We start from the raw sequence: 17,089 nt of genomic DNA on the forward strand, positions 1-17,089 counted from the left end.
CTGTGATGAACACAACTGCAACTTGAAACTTGAAACTCTGAAGTCCCCCCCCCCCCCCCCCCCCCCCCCCCCCCCCCCCCCCCCCCCCCCCCCCCCCGGGACATTATTTGAACATTTCAGCCAAACAGCATTTCTTTATTCTTTCTGCTGCAAACTGACAGAAAATCAATGGAAACCTTCATATCCCCCCCGCCCCCACCCCCCTCCTCCTCCTCTTCATCTCTCCTCCACTTCATCTCTCCTTCTCCTTTTCTTCATTTCTCCTCCTCTTAATCTCTCCTCCTCCTCCTCCTTCCTCTCCTCTCAGATTCAGTCTGATGACCAGTGACAATCTGATAATGACAGGAAGTTGCTCCTCCTAACGATCATCACTTGGTTACCATGACGACCACAGTCTGAGGCTCTGATTGGTTCAGTGCCTGGCTCAGGGTAACTCAGACACAGAGTCTCTTCCCGTTGACTTTGGCCTCTGTGTGTGTGTGTGTGTGTGTGTGTTCTCTTTGTCAGATGTTGTTACCATGAGTACAAAGGTGTGCGTGGTCGTTATGTTGTTACGTTACCATGGCGACACGCATGTCTTGAATTGTCTGCAGCTGCTGATCAAACACAAACTTCACTCAAGTTGTTTCTGCAGCTCTGTTTGGGCGGGACGTCTGACCTATGACCCCGCCCCCCCGCCGACCTCACACTGTAATGGAGACATCACAGTCTGCTGACACACACACAAACACACACACACACACACTGTGGAGGGTCTACACATCAGGCTCTGGTTGGTTGAAGGGTAATCAATCATACAGCTGACAGTCCTGTCAATCAAACTGACCTACAACACACGTACTTGGTTTCATTGCATTGAATTTGTTTTTAGATTATCCTTCAAAGTAAAAGCACAGAAAACATCTGCACATGTGAACACACCTGTCCACTCACAACCAGGCAGCCTCCTATTGGTCAGACTGTGTGTGTGTGTGTGTGTGTGTGTGTGTCTTCCAAATCTGATCAGTTTGATGATCAATAATGATATTAGTAATAAATCAAACGTCACTGGGTCTGGGGCGTTGTGTGGCGTAGTGGTCTAAGCAGGCGTCCCATGTGTAGAGACGCCCACATCGGACGGCCTCTCGCTGCATGTCATTCCCTCTCTCTGCCTCCCCGTTTCCTGTCTCTCTACTATACTGTCAAATAAAGGCATAAAAAAGCCCAAAAAATATACTTAAAAAAAAAAACTTCACCGGGTCTGAGCAGGTCAGAGCCATTTTAGCACACACACACACACACGCACACACACTGTTATTTAGGCAGAAATCAATAAAAGTGTAAAGGCTGTTTCTCTGAGCGGTTGCTGAGGGACCCAATTAATGGAGGGAGTGAACCTGAGAGTGTGGAGTGTGTGTGCGTGTGTGTGTGTGTGTGCTACTGATTCTTTGATGTTAATCAATAATGATTTTAATCACTTTAAAATCTTTAGAACGTTTTTCACAGTTTTCATTAGAATGTCGACATCAGCTGATGAAGTTCATGTGATGCAGTCAAAAGCCACTAAACGGACTCTGTGATGAGACGTCAGTCAGCTGATCACTGCCTCATGAAGAAAGACTCTGCTCAGCAAAATAAAAGCCCTTGAAGTGTCACTCAGCTGTTAGGAGAGGCTTTTAATCTGACAGTCACTTCCTCTCTCATGTTTCATGTTTGATGTTTCTTATTTCAGTTTCCTGTCGAGACATTTCCACAGCGATGTGAGGAACAGAGACAGTTTCACTGAACACAGGAGGTGGTTCTTGTGTTCATCGGGGGGGACCAGGACCAGGACCAGGACCAAGACCAGGACCAGGACCAGGACCAGGACCAGAGCCCCCCAGACTTCTCAGGTCCCTGGTCCTGCAGTCCTCCTGTCTGTGTCCTAAGTCTGTTTGTTAGATGAACATACATAAACCAGGACTTGGTCCTGGTCCTCGTCCTGGTCCTGGTCCTGCTCCTGCTCCTGGTTCTTCCCCCGGCTCCTGGTCCTGGTCCTGGTCCTGGTCCTGGTCCTGGTTCTGCTCCTGGTCCTGGTCTTGAAGCTCAGCAGCAGCAGATGAAGCAGTTTCTGTCTTTGAGCCTCAGGGACCAAGATTTTCCGCTCAGAGTCTTTTAACATGAAGATAATACGAAACAGCTCGGGGGGGGGGGGTGGGGGGGTGGGGGGGGGGGGGGGGGCCTGAGGGACCAGACTTCATCTAAAACAACATTTAGCACTCTGTCGACCTTCACTCCCTCGTTTCCTTCCTTCTTTTCTTTCTTGTTCTCTCGCTCCGTTTGGTCAAACAGTTTCCACTCGTTTAACAGAATCTCAGGAGAGAAGCACCATCCCTCCATCACTCCATCGCTCCAACTGTCCATCCCTCTGTCACTCCATCCCTCCATCCCTCCATCACTCCATCCCTCCATCCCTCCATCACTCCATCCCTCCATCCCTCCATCCCTCCATCACTCCAACTGTCCATCCCTCTGTCACTCCATCCCTCCATCCCTCCATCACTCCATCCCTCCATCCCTCCATCACTCCAACTGTCCATCCCTCTGTCACTCCATCCCTCCATCCCTCCATCACTCCATCCCTCCATCCCTCCATCCCTCCATCACTCCATCGCCCCAACTGTCCATCCCTCTGTCACTCCATCCCTCCATCACTCCATCCCTCCATCCCTCCATCGCTCCAACTGTCCATCCCTCCATCACTCCATCCCTCCAACTGTCCATCCCTCTGTCACTCCATCCCTCCATCACTCTGTCACTTCATCCCTCCAACTGTCCATCCCTCCATCCCTCCATCACTCCATCGCTCCAACTGTCCATCCCTCCATCACTCCATCCCTCCAACTGTCCATCCCTCCATCACTCCATCCCTCCATCCCTCCAACTGTCCATCCCTCCATCACTCCATCACTCCATCCCTCCAACTGTCCATCCCTCTGTCACTCCATCACTCCATCCCTCCAACTGTCCATCCCTCCATCACTCCATCACTCCATCCCTCCAACTGTCCATCCCTCCATCACTCCATCACTCCATCCCTCCAACTGTCCATCCCTCCATCACTCCATCACTCCATCCCTCCATCACTCCATCCTTCCATCCCTCCATCACTCCAAATGTCCATCCCTCTGTCACTCCAACTGTCCATTCCTCTGTCACTCCAACTGTCCATCCCTCCATCACTCCATCCCTCCATCCCTCCAACTGTCGATCCCTCCATCACTCCATCCCTCCATCCCTCCAAATGTCCATCCCTCTGTCACTCCAACTGTCCATCCCTCCATCACTCCATCACTCCAACTGTCCATCCCTCCATCCCTCCAACTGTCCATCCCTCCATCACTCCATCCCTCCAACTGTCCATCCCTCATCCCTCCATCACTCCAACTGTCCATCCCTCCAACTGTCCATTCCTCCAACTGTCCATCCCTCATCCCTCCATCCCCCCATCCCTCCAAATGTCCATCCCTCCAACTGTCCATCCATCCATCCCCCCATCCCTCCAACTGTCCATCCCTCCAACTGTCCATCCCTCATCCCTCCATCACTCCAACTGTCCATCCCTCCAACTGTCCATCCCTCCATCCCCCATCCCTCCAACTGTCCATCCCTCCAACTGTCCATTCCTCCAACTGTCCATCCCTCCAACTGTCCATCCCTCATCCCCCCATCCCCCCATCTGCCCATCCCTCTATCCCTCCATCCCTCATCCCTCCATCCCTCCAACTGTCCATCCCTATTATATTCTATATGACTGTTTTATTCTATATGAATGTTTGAGTCAGAATCAGATTCATGTGTTTGTGTCTGCTGCCCCCTCCTGTTCACACACAGTCACTGCAGCGTCACACTGACCCTGGATCAGGTTCATGTGGCAGCTGCAGTCACATATAAAATATGAAGATTTGTTATAGATGAAACTAGTGAACTGTATATAAAATATAAAGCTACAAACACACTGTGTAAAACTCTGAACAAAACTCACATGTTGTTAAAATAAATATGAAATATTTCGAATTCTAATTCTGTTCCAGCAGCTGTGGATCAGATTCATGTTATCATACATTTTTATCCTTACAATTTTATTTTCTTCTTTGTTGATCTTTGTTTTGGGTCAAATCTCGTGAGATGTGTGCTGGCTCTGATTGGTTCATAATACCGTAACGTCACGCCATTTGAAACGGAAACAAGCGTGGAAAAGTGTAAACGTGACGTGTCAAACAAACGGAAATAAGACTTCCGGGTTTGTGAGTGGGACTTCAAAGTAAAAGCAACCGCTTTTTTTAATGTCTGCTTTTATTTATTTTTGTTAATTTAAATGTTCAGTTTTTATTAAACAAACAATGAGTAAATATTTCAATTTTCAGTTGAAATGGAGCTGTTCTTTCAGAGGATTAGATCCGATAGCTCAATAAATGATGTTGATTAAAAACAAATACAATTAAAAATTATTATCAATAACTGAAATAAGACAATATGAAATGGAAATGGAAATGAAGAGCAAAGAGTGGAACATAATGTTATCTTTAATATGAATATACACCGTACAACAGTAGTGCCCAGTTAACTACTGTAATGTACATTAGTGCGTATAAAAAACTAATTAGACCCAAGTTCTTTGCAGCAAACTCAATAAATATATCAAGAGATAATGGACCTGTAAAATAAAAATCTTTTTAGTTTTCAGTGGCTGCTCTAAAAGTATGGAAATTAGGTTTTAAGATATGATTTTGACATAATAATTAATATAACATTATTTTGTTTTTTTTTAACGTTAGAGTCATATTGGTAAGGGTTAGGCTTAGCTTTCATTGGGCTGTTTTTATTGTGAAGAAGCGTCTCCGTCTCTCACCGGAAGTGTTGACGTGGTTGCTGTGTACTTGAAGTTGCCGGTCAACAGAAGGTCGCGCAACAACAACAGAACAACAGAACACACAGAGCACCGCCGGTCCGCGGGTCGGTTTGATTTTCAGGATCTCTTCACTGTGAGCGGGAAACTGACTGCTTCCTGTCCGGCAGTCTGGACACAGTGCCTCCTCTCAGGTAACAAGCTAAGGGTTAGCTCTGCCGGACCGGCCGTAAGCTCCGGACTAACCGAACTGAAGTGTTCCCGGTCCGCCAGGAGGGACCGAGACCCTTTTAGCTCCGTTAGCTGTTAGCTGTTAGCATGCAGTGTGCTAACCTCCTGAAGAAGAGGAGCCTGGAGCCGGAGTCGTGGAACTGCAGAGCGGTGAGACACCTGACTGATGATGATGATGAAGATCAGACTGTGTTTGAATGTGGTTTGAATGAAAGAATGAATGGTTTCTGGAACAAGAGTCCTCACGTCCAGTTTATTAGGAACACCTGTGTAACACAGAGTCTGAAGCTGTATCAGTAAACGATCTAATATCAGATCAATATATTGATTACTTGTGACACCTGTTGTGACATGATCAGTCCAAACGAATCCTCTCCCTCCAGTCACATTAATACTCAGTCCTCCAGGTTCCAGGTTGTTTTTAACATCAGAGAAAGTCTTGCTATATTGCACTTATATATTGTATATTATAAGTGCAGGAAAGTTTTTCTTATGAATATGGAATTTTCCAACAATAATAAAAAGGTGTATTTTATTCAACATGTTGCTTTTAATTTCAATAATCACTTTCTAAAAGGTTGTCCACATCACTGCAGAGCAGTCTTTTGTCTATTTTTCTAGACCAGAAAAATAACACTCATAATCCAAAACCTGTTTAAATCTTTCTAACATGTTTAACTGGATCAATTCTATGTGATATCTTAACATGCACATTTGTTATTGATGCAGTATTTCTCATATTTCCTCTATGCTCACTGTACATGAATAAGTATATAAGAACAGACACATGGAGCTGACGGGACAGTAACACTAGTTTTACAGTTTATATAGACTTCAGTTCTCTGATGATGTCATCACAGCAGCTGATTAATATTCATGTGGAAAGGATCTCATCATTAGAGTGAACTGAACCCTGGACCCGGTTCTGATTTGGGACATCAACTGATCATTAAAAGAATCCTCAATCACTGTGTAGTGACTCTTCACTTCCTGTTACTGGACCGTCAGAATAAAACACTTCAGTGGATCTGTGATAGAGCTGCAGCTAAATTTAGTGAAATGATTCCATCAGTATTTAATTCAGTGTCAGGTCTCCATATGACAGAGGACTGTGCTAATTTTAGTCTTTAATCCAGACCGACCATCTGTTCAGAGCAGTGTTACTGTGAACCACGCTCTGCTCTGTCACACTGATTTTAATTCAGCTTCATTTAGAGCTGCTCAATTTCTCTAAATATAATCTACATCACAATATGACCAAAAACAATATCCAGATCAAAGGAGCTGTAGTTTCATTTAATGAAGGTCAAATGTGTCATGTGTTCACTGTTAGCATGCAGCTGTTTCATGACCCAGTGACATTTTCAAACTTCTATCAGCTACTTTCTGTCGTCTCGTGCGTGTTTCTTTGTTGATTGCCTGTTCATTTTTGTTATCTGCCTATTTTTCCTGTTTATTTTTGTTGCTGTTTTTTTGCTTGTTTTTTCCTGTTGTGTTTTTGCCTAGCTGTGTGTGCTACTTTCACCCGATGCTTTCGTCTGTTACCCACGCTTATGTTTAGACTGTACGTTTTTTATAGCCACATTTCCACCACAGGAACCTTTCGAGGAACTATGCGTGTTTCCACCACAGGAACCGGGGTCTAAATTTAGTTTTTTGTTGGTTTTTTTTCAGAAATGTGTCAAATCACAGATTATCTTAAAAAGAGAGTTTGCGATGAGGAGAATCACAAGGACAGGTGAAACAGTGCAGAGTGCAGACAGCATTAGTTCTAATATGGGAAAGAAAAGTTAATTCATGTTACTGACGAGATACGGTTAATGAGTCAGGACTGACAGTAGGACTAGTCCTCAGCCACAAGTGGAAGGTGCCAGGGGAGGAGAGGAGCAGAGCGAGAGAGGAGTCAAGGCCAGAGTACCAAGTCTTTAGAAGTGTATTAACGAGTGTAGTAAAGCTGACGTTGACATGATTTTAACATCACTTTTTATTCATTTTCCCAGATGTTCTCAAAAACATAGAGTGGCTTTGACCCGGTGTGGCTGGAGAGATAATGAAAATGAAAATATAAATATTGCAGAAGTGAAGCAGCTGTTGTTAGAGTTAATGTTGCTTAGTGACCTTTGATTTCCGTCACTAGGGCAACATGTTGGAATGTATACGGGCGCCGTAGCATCACTTCAAAGTCCCTAATGACAGACTGGTGCTACAAAGACCCTCCATTCACTCACGGTGATGAAGATGATGATGATGATGATGATGATGATGATGTTTTATTTCAGAAGCGGGTGTGTTTGGAGGCGGAGGTCCAGACAGCTGAATGTCCAATGGAGACTACCCACAGCTTCCCTGTGACCAATCAGCAAGAAGAAAAGCAGGTCGGTGGAGGTTGTCATGACGACAGACAGTAAGGCTCATTGAGAGTTGTGATTCATGTCACAGTTTGATTTATTTACTCTTATGAGGAATCAGCTTTTTGTCTAAATACTACAATACCCATGAGCATTGGAGCTGTTGCCATGGAGATGCAGGTTGTGAATTTGAAACACAAATAGTGAAGTGAAGTTTACTCTTCCTCCTCACTCTTCATCTCTGTTTCCACAAGCCACAAACAGACACAATCCTTTAGTCATGTGACACTGCTCTGGTCATGGAGCTGTTTCCATGGTAACATGTTAACATACTGTGTGTGTGTGTGTGTGTGTGTGTGTGTGTGTGTGTGTGTGTGTGTGTGTGTTGATGCAGGTCCGATCCAGACCTCCTCAGCTCTGCTGTCCCAGGTGTCTCGGAGGAGAACCAGTAAGTGTGTGAGAGATAAAGGTTAATTTCACTTGTGGTTGAAGCAGGTGGTCACATGATCAAACCTGCTGAGGCTGGTTTATAATCTGACCTTTGACCTCTGACGGCAGCTCTCCATAGAAATCACTGTTTTCATTTCAGGGCCACATCAACCACATCATGGGCCATTGAGCAACAACACTCCTACAGCAGGAGAAGGAGCAGCAGCAGCCCCCCAACCTCCTGACCCCTTCATGGTCCTCTGTTGTCCTGAAAACCCTCAGAGACCGTCCACACTGCAGCTGTCAACTCAGATTCCTGCTGCAGGTGTTTCACTAACTCACCTTGACGGACCAATCTGGTACCTTTTGTCACGTTTTGACTCTTTAACTCCAGGTGACGAGTTCATATATTCCTGCTGATGTGTTCAAGGACTTTCCAACATCTGATGTGAATCCGTCTCTGTCTCCTCCGTGTGGGTTGATTTTCTGACCGCAGAGCTCACAGCCCACTCTCAAATCTCACATGTCCACGTGTCCTTGAATGCACCATCAGGTGGAATTTGGAAAAAAAATTCAGCAAAATGTTACTTTAACGTTGAGCTGTAAGAGCAATAATTAGCATCACTGATGTAGCCCCGCCCCCTGCTCCTCCTATCCAATCAAACTTCTTTCTCCTCCTACCTGATGTCTGATTGGTTCACATGTTGTCAGACACCTGAACACAGCGGCAATTTGTCTGACATGCAGTGAACTCATCACTTTAATTTGTGTAGTTTTATGTGTTAATGATATGTAATCAATAATCAGTGACTCCCAGCTATGATTAGTGATTTGACCTTTGACCTCCCCACTGCCTCTGATGTCATTGTTCTCAAGAGGCGTTCACTGTCTCTGAGCTTACTCAGTAAAGGGCTATTACACTGCTTTTAATGGCAAATAATGAAAGGGATCCACATCAGGTTTGTTTGTTTACATCAGGTGTTTACTGTCAACCAATCAGATCCTCCCCAATATCCACACCTGTGTGTTAAAGGGACAGAGACGTGTTAATTACAGGGAAACTTCCTGTTTGTAGATTTCTATTTTTATGAAGCAGAGTTTTATATTTTAAACCAGTTTATTTTTAATGTGACGGAATGTAAAACAATTCTATTTTTGATTACATAATTTCCTGCTTTGGGTCTGACCAATCAGAGGGCAGCGTTTGCATTGCAGCTTAATTTCAAAATAAAACTTTTGTCTGAAACCTGAGTTCTGTTGTCAGATCAATACAGTGATTATTGATAGAGCCGTGTGTGTGTGACCATCTCTGAACCCACACTGTAAATTTTACTAATATAATTATTGATCATCAAACTGATCAGATTTTTATTTTCAGAGCCCCATTAGTCCCCACCCAACCGTTTGACCAATAGGAGGCTGCCTCTGGTTGTGATGGGACAGGTGTGTTCACCTATTCAGATGTTTTCTGTGCTTTTATTTTTGAAGGATGATCAGACTGGAGTCAGATTGACAGTGTCTGGGGAATGTGTATGTTTGATTGACAGTAGCTGTAAATACTGTAGTTAATGTGTAAATCTGTTGCTAGGATACGTCTATCCAATCAGCAGCAAACAACTAGCAACATTGGGAAGGTAAATGTCTGAGTATGCTAAGCTACTTTACAGGACATTTATATTTTATATTTATAATATTCATGACTTTCATCACTGAACAGAACATGAATCACTGAGTTGACACCGACTCTTCAAACTGTTTATTTCCAAATCATGAAAGTCAAATCAGAAATCATCGAATCAGTTCACAGGAAAAATGAGTGAAAATCAAAATCTTCTCCTGTCAATCAACAAGTTTGTACAATTGAAACAAGAAAATGCCTGTCAGCCCTAGAAGTCCCGCCCTCCTCAGCTGTCAATCACTCAGTCAGAGCAGGTCTGTGTCTCTTGGCAGCAGGAGCTTCACCTGTTCAGGTAAAACAGAAGAGCAGAGAGCAGGTCAGCTGATGTGTCAGCTGATGCGTTAGCTGATGCGTCAGTGTCAGTGAACCTTCAGAGGGGGGCGGAGCCTCCTGCTGGCAGGACGACTCACTGCAGCTCCTCATGGTGTAGATGATCCCACTGGCCGTCTTCCTGGTCTCTGAAGACAAACACGACAGGTGAGTTCACCTCAGATCAGCCGATCACATGTCAACACACCTGAGACAGTCTCAACTCAAAGGTCCAACAGCAGGCTTTTGCCTGAGCTTTCAGCCACATCTGTTCACCTGTTACCATCACTGTACATACATCCACCTGGCTCTGTCTGTCCAATGAGAACACAGCTCACCTGCACTGCCACCTACACAGTACTTCTGACAGTCTTATCAATACTAAAGTAGTATCAGTCTCACCTGCGTGCAGCAGCACTGAGCGACAGGTGGAGGTCACGGCTTCTTTAGCGTCTCCATCTGACAAACCGAACAACAAACCTCTGAGGAGGCAGGTCAGGACAACAACAACAACAACAACATGACTGCCTGACTGACACACACACAGCTGTAACAGGATACAGGTTGGTGACATCATATGGACCTCTGAGCTCCAGAGCCTGAAACACAGCAGATATAACACTGATCAATACTGATCAACCAGTTGCTGATGTATGATTGATGTATTGATCACTGACCTTCTCAGCTGCACTGGACAGGATGACACTCTGAAAGACAGAAACATTGTTGATGTTAATCTGTTGTTATGGCAGAGCGGTGACATCACACATGATGTCACAGCTACAGGAGCCTGTTGGGGACAGCCAGGACATACCTTCCCCTTACAGCTGTCCATCAGACTGACGGCGTTGGCGATGGTGTAGCGTCTCATGGTGGAGTCTCTGATGGCTGCAGAGTACGACACCTCAAACACCAGGCCTCTGTCTACAGCCTGCGCATACACAGAGAGAGAGAGAGACACACAGGATATTTAAACCTGATCAATGATATATATTGTATAAACAGTTCCAGCTCTGACCAACAGAGGGCGACAACATCGACTCATCAAGAGGAACCAGACCTTAATGTGAGTGTGAAACTTTTATTTTCTTTCATCTGAACGAATTTACACTTTAAATGTAAATTATTATTGTTATAATGATAATAATAATGATAATAATGATAATGACTCTCACCCCGTTGACCGGTGCTCTCTTGAAGAAAAAAGGAAGTTTCTCTGTGACTGAGATACAGATGATGTCAACGTCATACAACATACAGGCTGCCTACACACACACACACACACACACACACACACACACACACACACACACACACACACACACACACACACAGAGAGTTCACTATCACTGAGGTGTGCAGTATTTAAAGTGTAAAGTTTTGAATGTTAAATCTTTATATGCACAGGGACAGTGAACAGCTGTCAGACAGATGTTCACATGTACAGAGTGTCAGTGAATCTTACATGGAAGAGTTTCTCTGTGGTCGGCTGCACAGCCAGCAGGTCGAAGCTACGGTACTCTGGAGCAGTCGGCCTCTGGACACACGGACACACGGAGACACACACACACACACACACACACACACACACGTAAATCCTCTTGTTTCCGGGTGTTTGAGGCAGAATCAGTGAAACCAGAATAAAATCCATCAACACTCACAAAGTGACTGGAGTCTGACATCACAACTGTCAGTCTGTTCAGCACTCTGATTGGACGAGAGCGGCCCTGACACACACACGCACACACACAGGTGTTAACATACTGTAAATACACGTTCACATCATCAGCTTCATCCTCTCTGTACCTGTACGATCGGCAACTGATCGATCAGCTCATTGATCGGCGTGGGGGTGGGGATTTCCTGCAAACAGGAAATACACACAGTTACAAAATAAAAGTGGAGGGACAGAGACTTCAGGTCATCTTAGAAGTCTGAGTTCATGTCCATAAACCTTTGGCCTTACAGGGTTTGACTTTTACTTTTATCTTAAACTTCCCGTTTCCTAACATTGACGTGCTGGTGTTTGTGTTTTCCTGCGTGTGATTGTGTTCCTGAACGCAGCGCAGCAGGTGCGGTCACTCACCTGTTTCTTTTTGGCCGTGGGTTCAAACAAGTAGTTGATGGCGACTGTGGAGAAACCGACTGCAGGAAGAAGAACAATCACAGATCAGTGATGATTATTCATCTGGTCGTCCTCACACCGTTACCATAGTAACTCGACATGCTTCACCTCTAACCTCTATGCTGAGAAAAACCGGGATCCTAACCGAAATGATGTGTTTTTGAACAGAGGTTTGGTGATCTTTTGAACTGCATTCACTGATGAAATCGATTGTAATAACCCAGGTGTCTGATAATTCAATAATTAATTGTAATTCAATCAGGTTTCTTCTTGCGTTTATTATTATTCCAAAACAGCAAACTCTCTGTATAAATATGTGGTTTATGGATGAATATGCTGTTTATCAACATCTCTGTTGGCAGGTCAGTTCTATTCTAATAAAGCAGCAGAGACCAGAGAAGCTTAAACATGGAGGTGACACTGTGTTGTTGATCTTAGGGTGGAAAACACCGAAAACTTACATTAACTACACATTAGCTAACACAGGGCTTCGCTGAGAGTAACATGTTAAATGTTGTTTTAGCAGGTCAGTCGTTGAACGAAAAACCAGAGAAACATTAAAACGGAGTCTGGTGCAGAGTTTGTTGCTCGTTTCAGACTCACGCACACTGGTGAAATAAGTTACACAGTGGTGAACCTGGTGTCCAACCAGCTGTTAGAATGAAGTGAACACAGACACCAACAGATCTGTAACGGCCCGAGTTAGCTCTGATGCTAGCTGAGTTAGCCTCCGTTCAGCAGCAGAACTCCCGCCGTCACGCTAGTGTTTTCAGATGAGAGCCGGAGAGGAGACTCACGGTGAGCAGCCGTGTCCACCATACTCTGCAGGGCGTTCCTGTCCGCCGTGTAGCTCAAGTTTAAATCCATAAACACAGACATGATGCCGCCGTCTGTTGTCTGAGGCTCCCCGCCACATGTGTACAGCCGAACGGCCGGCTGGGAACTGTAGTTCTTCTAATATAAGCAGCTGTTCTCAGAGTCACGTAGCAGTTTTATTCGTCCCTCCACTGGCTCTGCATCAGTGAGTGTTTCTTTAAAGAGAAAGAACCTGAGCTGTTACATCACATTTACCTGTTAAAACTTAAAATTTTAATTAAATGTAATTATATTTCATTTAAAACTTGTACTGAGTATGTTTACCTTGTGGTAGTGGTCATTTTACTTCAATAAAACGTTACCAAAAAAAAAAAACTATAAAACGATGTCGCGTTGAAATGACGCAATGACGTCGCCACTTTTCATAGTGTTTACGTCAGATGAGAACGCGTTAACGTCGTTTCTGAGGTTGAAGACACTGAAACACTGGTCTCAGGTGAGAAACGTCATTGTTTCATATGAGAACTGGATCCTGCGGCTATCGGGCCAGCACAGCGGGGAGGGCTGCACGGACGGGCGGTGACAGGAGCCGGGAGGAGCCGACAATCGCTCCGGTCCCTCTGCTCCAGAAAAACTCCGCTCAGAAATCAGTAGATTCAGTGTTTTACTGTTAGAGGCGGAAGTAGAAACGCGTTAGAGTGGGGTTGATGACGGAGAGCCGCACCTGGTTCCGGTGGTTCATTCGGCCTAAAGAAGGTCCAGATAATTGTTGATATAACCTGATTTTTGAGTGTCAATCTCTGGTTCCAGCCTGGCGATGGGTCTGCTGGAGGACTGTCGGGACCTGTTCGGATCCTCAGACCTGTATGAGGTCCTGGGTGTGCCGCTGTCGTCCTCGGAGGCCGAGGTCAGGAGAGGTTACTACAAAACCTCTCTGCAGGTCCATCCAGACCGGGCGCCCCAAGACCCGCAGGCCACCAGCAAGTTCCAGGTCAGATCCCGGGCCCGGGTCTCTACAGAACAGGGTCAACACGGCTCTCACACACACAGACATCAGTGTCAGTCACAGAGAAGTCTGAACCTACTCAGGACAGAGATAACCCATACACAAATGTAATACATCTCATATGTGTCACCTATAAGAGGATCACGTGTATACATCCTCTGATATATGAAGATGTAAGTTTATAACGTAAATAATATGTGATATGAAATAGTACAATTTGTTTATGTACATTATTAAAAAATATCAATTTTTATAGGGTGTAAGATGTTGTGACCACATACAGTATGTTAATAATGTATATTTAATTTATATTTGCAAGTTTATTAAAACAACATACGTATAGAAAATCAATGTTTATTTGTTTTTATTATAAATTTCTCATTAATTTTAAACATGTCTTACTCCACATTCTGGGAAAGAATCTCAGACTTTTGGACTCTACTGTGGGTTTAGAAAAGTGCTCTATAAAAATATATACATAGAATACATGAATATATATAAAGTATACATACATAAACATATATTTGTACGGGCTAGACAGATATGTCAGTAAATGAAATTGTTCTAATTTCTAATAGGTTTCATATATAATTTTTAAATATGTTTGTTTTTATTTTATATGTTCATATATTTAAATCCCATATATGTTGATATAATGCATTTATATTTGGGTAAAACCTGAAGAGTCTGATGATCTCAGTGATGAAACAATAAAACAGAAAACACACAGAGATGGTTTCATCTTTTCCTCATTTATATATTCATTTTGTTATTATATTTATTCTGACGACACTGAGACTTCCTGTCATTATTCATCTGATTTTGTGTCAAACTGCATCTTAACACAAAAACAACTTTATCTCATAAAAACTCTTTATTCTAAGGTGTTTTTCTTTTCCTTTCATCTGAATGATTGATCACACTTTCCTACTACACCTGAATGCAGCGAGATGGCAGCTGTGAGTAGTTCAAGGCCTGCTGTTTGTTTCAGACTCTGGGGAAAGTGTACGCTGTGCTGAGCGTCGCAGAGCAGCGAGCCGTGTACGACGAGCACGGCATCGTTGACGAAGAGTCGGACACTGTGAAAGAAGGACGAGACTGGGATGAATACTGGAGACTGCTGTTTCCTAAAGTAACTTCTTCACCCCTTCATCTGTCCATCCTCTTCTTCTCTCTCCTCCAGCACTGATGCAGCTCTGCAGTTCTTCAGGGTTTAAAAACACACATACAGATTTGCCCAGGAAATAGCCAGGTCCCATTCTTCAGTGTTTTATAATTAGTCCACACGTTGTTAACCAGTTGAACTGTTGAATGAAATAAACGAAACTGAGTTTGAATCGAAGTTCAGCTGTCTGATGATGGGTGTGAGGTCACACGTGTGTTTCACAGTGTGTCAGTGAACGCCTCTCTGTCCTGCAGGTCACCCTGCAAGACATCGTGAACTTCGAGCAGACGTATAACGGTTCAGATGAAGAGCAGCAGGACCTGCTGCGTCTCTACAGAGACTGCAGCGGGGACATGGACCAGATCCTGGACTCAGCTCTGTGCTGTGGACCGGACGACGAGCCACGGGTCAGACACATCCTGCAGGTAAACAGCTGACCTTTGACCCCAGCAGAGGCTCTGCCCGTCTTAGCCTTGAACAGCGCTGAACTCAATTTCCTAAAGAAAGTTTTAAAAAGTCCTACAGTTTTGAACGTGTCGTCGTGCACAGTGACAGCTGTGGAATGAAATTCTCTTTGTGTTAAAAAGTCTTTGACCTTTGACCTCCTGCAGGCAGCCATCGACGGCGGCGACCTGCCAGCTCTGAGAGCGTTCACACACGAGAACCGCAGAAAGAAAGCGGCACGAAAACGCAAAGTGAGCAGTGTGATCAATAATCAATACACTAACCTGATCAGACCAATCAGAAATCTATCAGTGAAGAGGAAGTGATGTCACACTGTCCACTGTGACATCATCAGCTGTGTGTTTGTGTGCAGGCGGACACTGAGCGTGCTCAGTCTGAGCAGCTGAAGAAGGAGCTCAGTCTGGACGAGGTCAACGACCTGTCGTCCGTCGTCAAGGTGACAAACTACAACATTTTATCTGTTTGAATTAATAAAAGTTCATTAATATAAGGATCATTTATAATGAAACATGTTTCTATTTTAAAATGTAAAGTTTTGTAAAATGAATTAAATGAAGATTCACTGATTCACAAACTAAATGCCTTCAATGTTTGAACGAGATCAACTGATGAGTTTTAAAATTAGCTGCAGTTAATTAAAAGTGACTCATGATCAACATTTTCAAATTTACTGAAACTTACATTAAATAAATAAAGATTTTAAATAAACTAGAAAAAACCAACTGTCCAGTGTAATGAGTCTGGTGAAGGTTGAAACTGTACGACGGCAGCTTGTAGATGTGAAACTAAAAATCCTTTATTTGAATATGGATACCAACATTTTTTCATTTACTGCCATTGTACAGTTTCAACCTTCACGAGACTCATTTGATCTCTTCCATCCTGGAGCACCTGGTTCCACAGTTTTCTTTTTTACATTCTCTACAACACCTTTTTGAGCCTGTGCAGCACTCTCCCTGTTTTTCTTCAAATAAAGATTTTATTTCACCTGAAACGTTTAAATAAGCTGAAAGAAAGCTTGAATTTCTACAGATGTTTGTTTGTTTGTTTGTCTGTTGTCGTCAGAGGAGGGCAGCGTCTCGTGAGGCCAGCTTCAGTTCTCTGATCAGCAGCATGGAGGAGAAATACTGCAACAACAAACCTGCCAAGAAGAAGAAGAAGTGAGGAGGAGGAGGAGGTTTTGATGAATGAGCAGGTCAGTTATTGAAACACAGCTGTCCCTGTCTGTGTCTCTGCTGGTCAAACTGGTTGCTGGTCTGTGGATCAGATTCAGCCGTTCACTAACACTTACAATGATTTAATGTTTCATGTGTTTATATTTCTGGTGGATAAATGTTTCAGCTGACTGAGTGTTAGCGTTAGCATTGTAGTTTTACATGGTAACAAACAGTCATCTGTATTTATTTATTTATTTGTTTAGTTTCCTGATTAAAAACATGTTCCACTCATTTCTCGTGTTTTTTATATTTTCATAATTTTACTGTAATTTTAGATTCAATAGTTAAAGACAGGAAGTCAGTGATGATGAGACGTGAGCTCCTCTACAGGTAACTCACCTGATCTATTAGACCAAGTTGAATGAGTGTGGACTGGATCTGGATCTCACTGACTTGTGTCTCAATTTAAGGTTTGAAGCAACTTGTCTTCAGA

The 17,089-nt window shown here is 43.8% G+C and overlaps 2 protein-coding genes and 1 long non-coding RNA gene across 6 annotated transcripts; 2 read left to right on the top strand and 1 right to left on the bottom strand.

The window, feature by feature from the left end:
• The first annotated feature begins 4,907 nt into the window (after positions 1–4,907).
• On the top strand, positions 4,908–9,126 carry LOC130162762 (uncharacterized). Its single transcript, XR_008826305.1, has 4 exons — positions 4,908–5,248; positions 7,378–7,473; positions 7,841–7,894; positions 8,036–9,126. It is a non-coding gene; the product is annotated as an uncharacterized LOC130162762 (long non-coding RNA).
• A 482-nt stretch (positions 9,127–9,608) lies between these two features.
• Positions 9,609–13,264, bottom strand: rpp30 (ribonuclease P/MRP 30 subunit). Of its 3 annotated transcripts, none has more exons than XM_056366564.1 (13): positions 13,128–13,264; positions 12,785–13,018; positions 11,949–12,007; positions 11,669–11,725; positions 11,524–11,589; positions 11,328–11,399; positions 11,038–11,127; positions 10,677–10,793; positions 10,540–10,569; positions 10,424–10,461; positions 10,265–10,344; positions 9,964–10,011; positions 9,609–9,837 (listed from the first exon to the last, which is right to left on the bottom strand). In XM_056366564.1, the coding sequence occupies exons 2-13, from the start codon at positions 12,864–12,866 to the stop codon at positions 9,791–9,793; spliced, it is 786 nt and encodes a 261-aa protein (XP_056222539.1). In that variant the 5' UTR covers positions 12,867–13,018; positions 13,128–13,264; the 3' UTR covers positions 9,609–9,790. The 3 variants fall into 3 exon arrangements, with proteins under 3 accessions (XP_056222539.1, XP_056222538.1, XP_056222537.1); XM_056366563.1 differs by having other exon boundaries at positions 9,922–10,011; XM_056366562.1 differs by having other exon boundaries at positions 9,609–10,011.
• On the top strand, positions 13,204–16,887 carry LOC130162761 (dnaJ homolog subfamily C member 9-like). Of its 2 annotated transcripts, XM_056366565.1 has the most exons (7): positions 13,204–13,299; positions 13,614–13,794; positions 14,801–14,941; positions 15,229–15,399; positions 15,586–15,669; positions 15,792–15,875; positions 16,505–16,887. In XM_056366565.1, exons 2-7 carry the CDS (start codon positions 13,621–13,623, stop codon positions 16,601–16,603), a joined length of 753 nt encoding a protein of 250 aa, XP_056222540.1. In that variant the 5' UTR covers positions 13,204–13,299; positions 13,614–13,620; the 3' UTR covers positions 16,604–16,887. The 2 variants fall into 2 exon arrangements, with proteins under 2 accessions (XP_056222540.1, XP_056222541.1); XM_056366566.1 differs by lacking the exon at positions 14,801–14,941.
• The last annotated feature ends 202 nt before the right edge of the window (positions 16,888–17,089 follow it).

The sequence above is a fragment of the Seriola aureovittata genome, chromosome 21, assembly GCF_021018895.1.
Source record: "Seriola aureovittata isolate HTS-2021-v1 ecotype China chromosome 21, ASM2101889v1, whole genome shotgun sequence".
Classification (NCBI taxonomy): Eukaryota; Metazoa; Chordata; class Actinopteri; order Carangiformes; family Carangidae; genus Seriola; species Seriola aureovittata.

Excerpts from the sequence above, each read along its gene's own strand:
- rpp30 (XM_056366562.1), bottom strand. The coding sequence starts at position 12,866 with ATGTCTGTGTTTATGGATTTAAACTTGAGCTACACGGCGGACAGGAAC. Across the intron at positions 11,128-11,327 it reads CCACAGAGAAACTCTTCCAT|GCAGCCTGTATGTTGTATGA; the intron begins GTAAGATTCACT and ends GTGTGTGTGTAG. Across the intron at positions 10,462-10,539 it reads TGTCCAGTGCAGCTGAGAAG|GCTCTGGAGCTCAGAGGTCC; the intron begins GTCAGTGATCAA and ends GCTGTGTTTCAG.
- LOC130162761 (XM_056366565.1), top strand. The coding sequence starts at position 13,621 with ATGGGTCTGCTGGAGGACTGTCGGGACCTGTTCGGATCCTCAGACCTG. Across the intron at positions 13,795-14,800 it reads AGGCCACCAGCAAGTTCCAG|ACTCTGGGGAAAGTGTACGC; the intron begins GTCAGATCCCGG and ends TGTTTGTTTCAG. Across the intron at positions 15,876-16,504 it reads ACCTGTCGTCCGTCGTCAAG|AGGAGGGCAGCGTCTCGTGA; the intron begins GTGACAAACTAC and ends TGTTGTCGTCAG.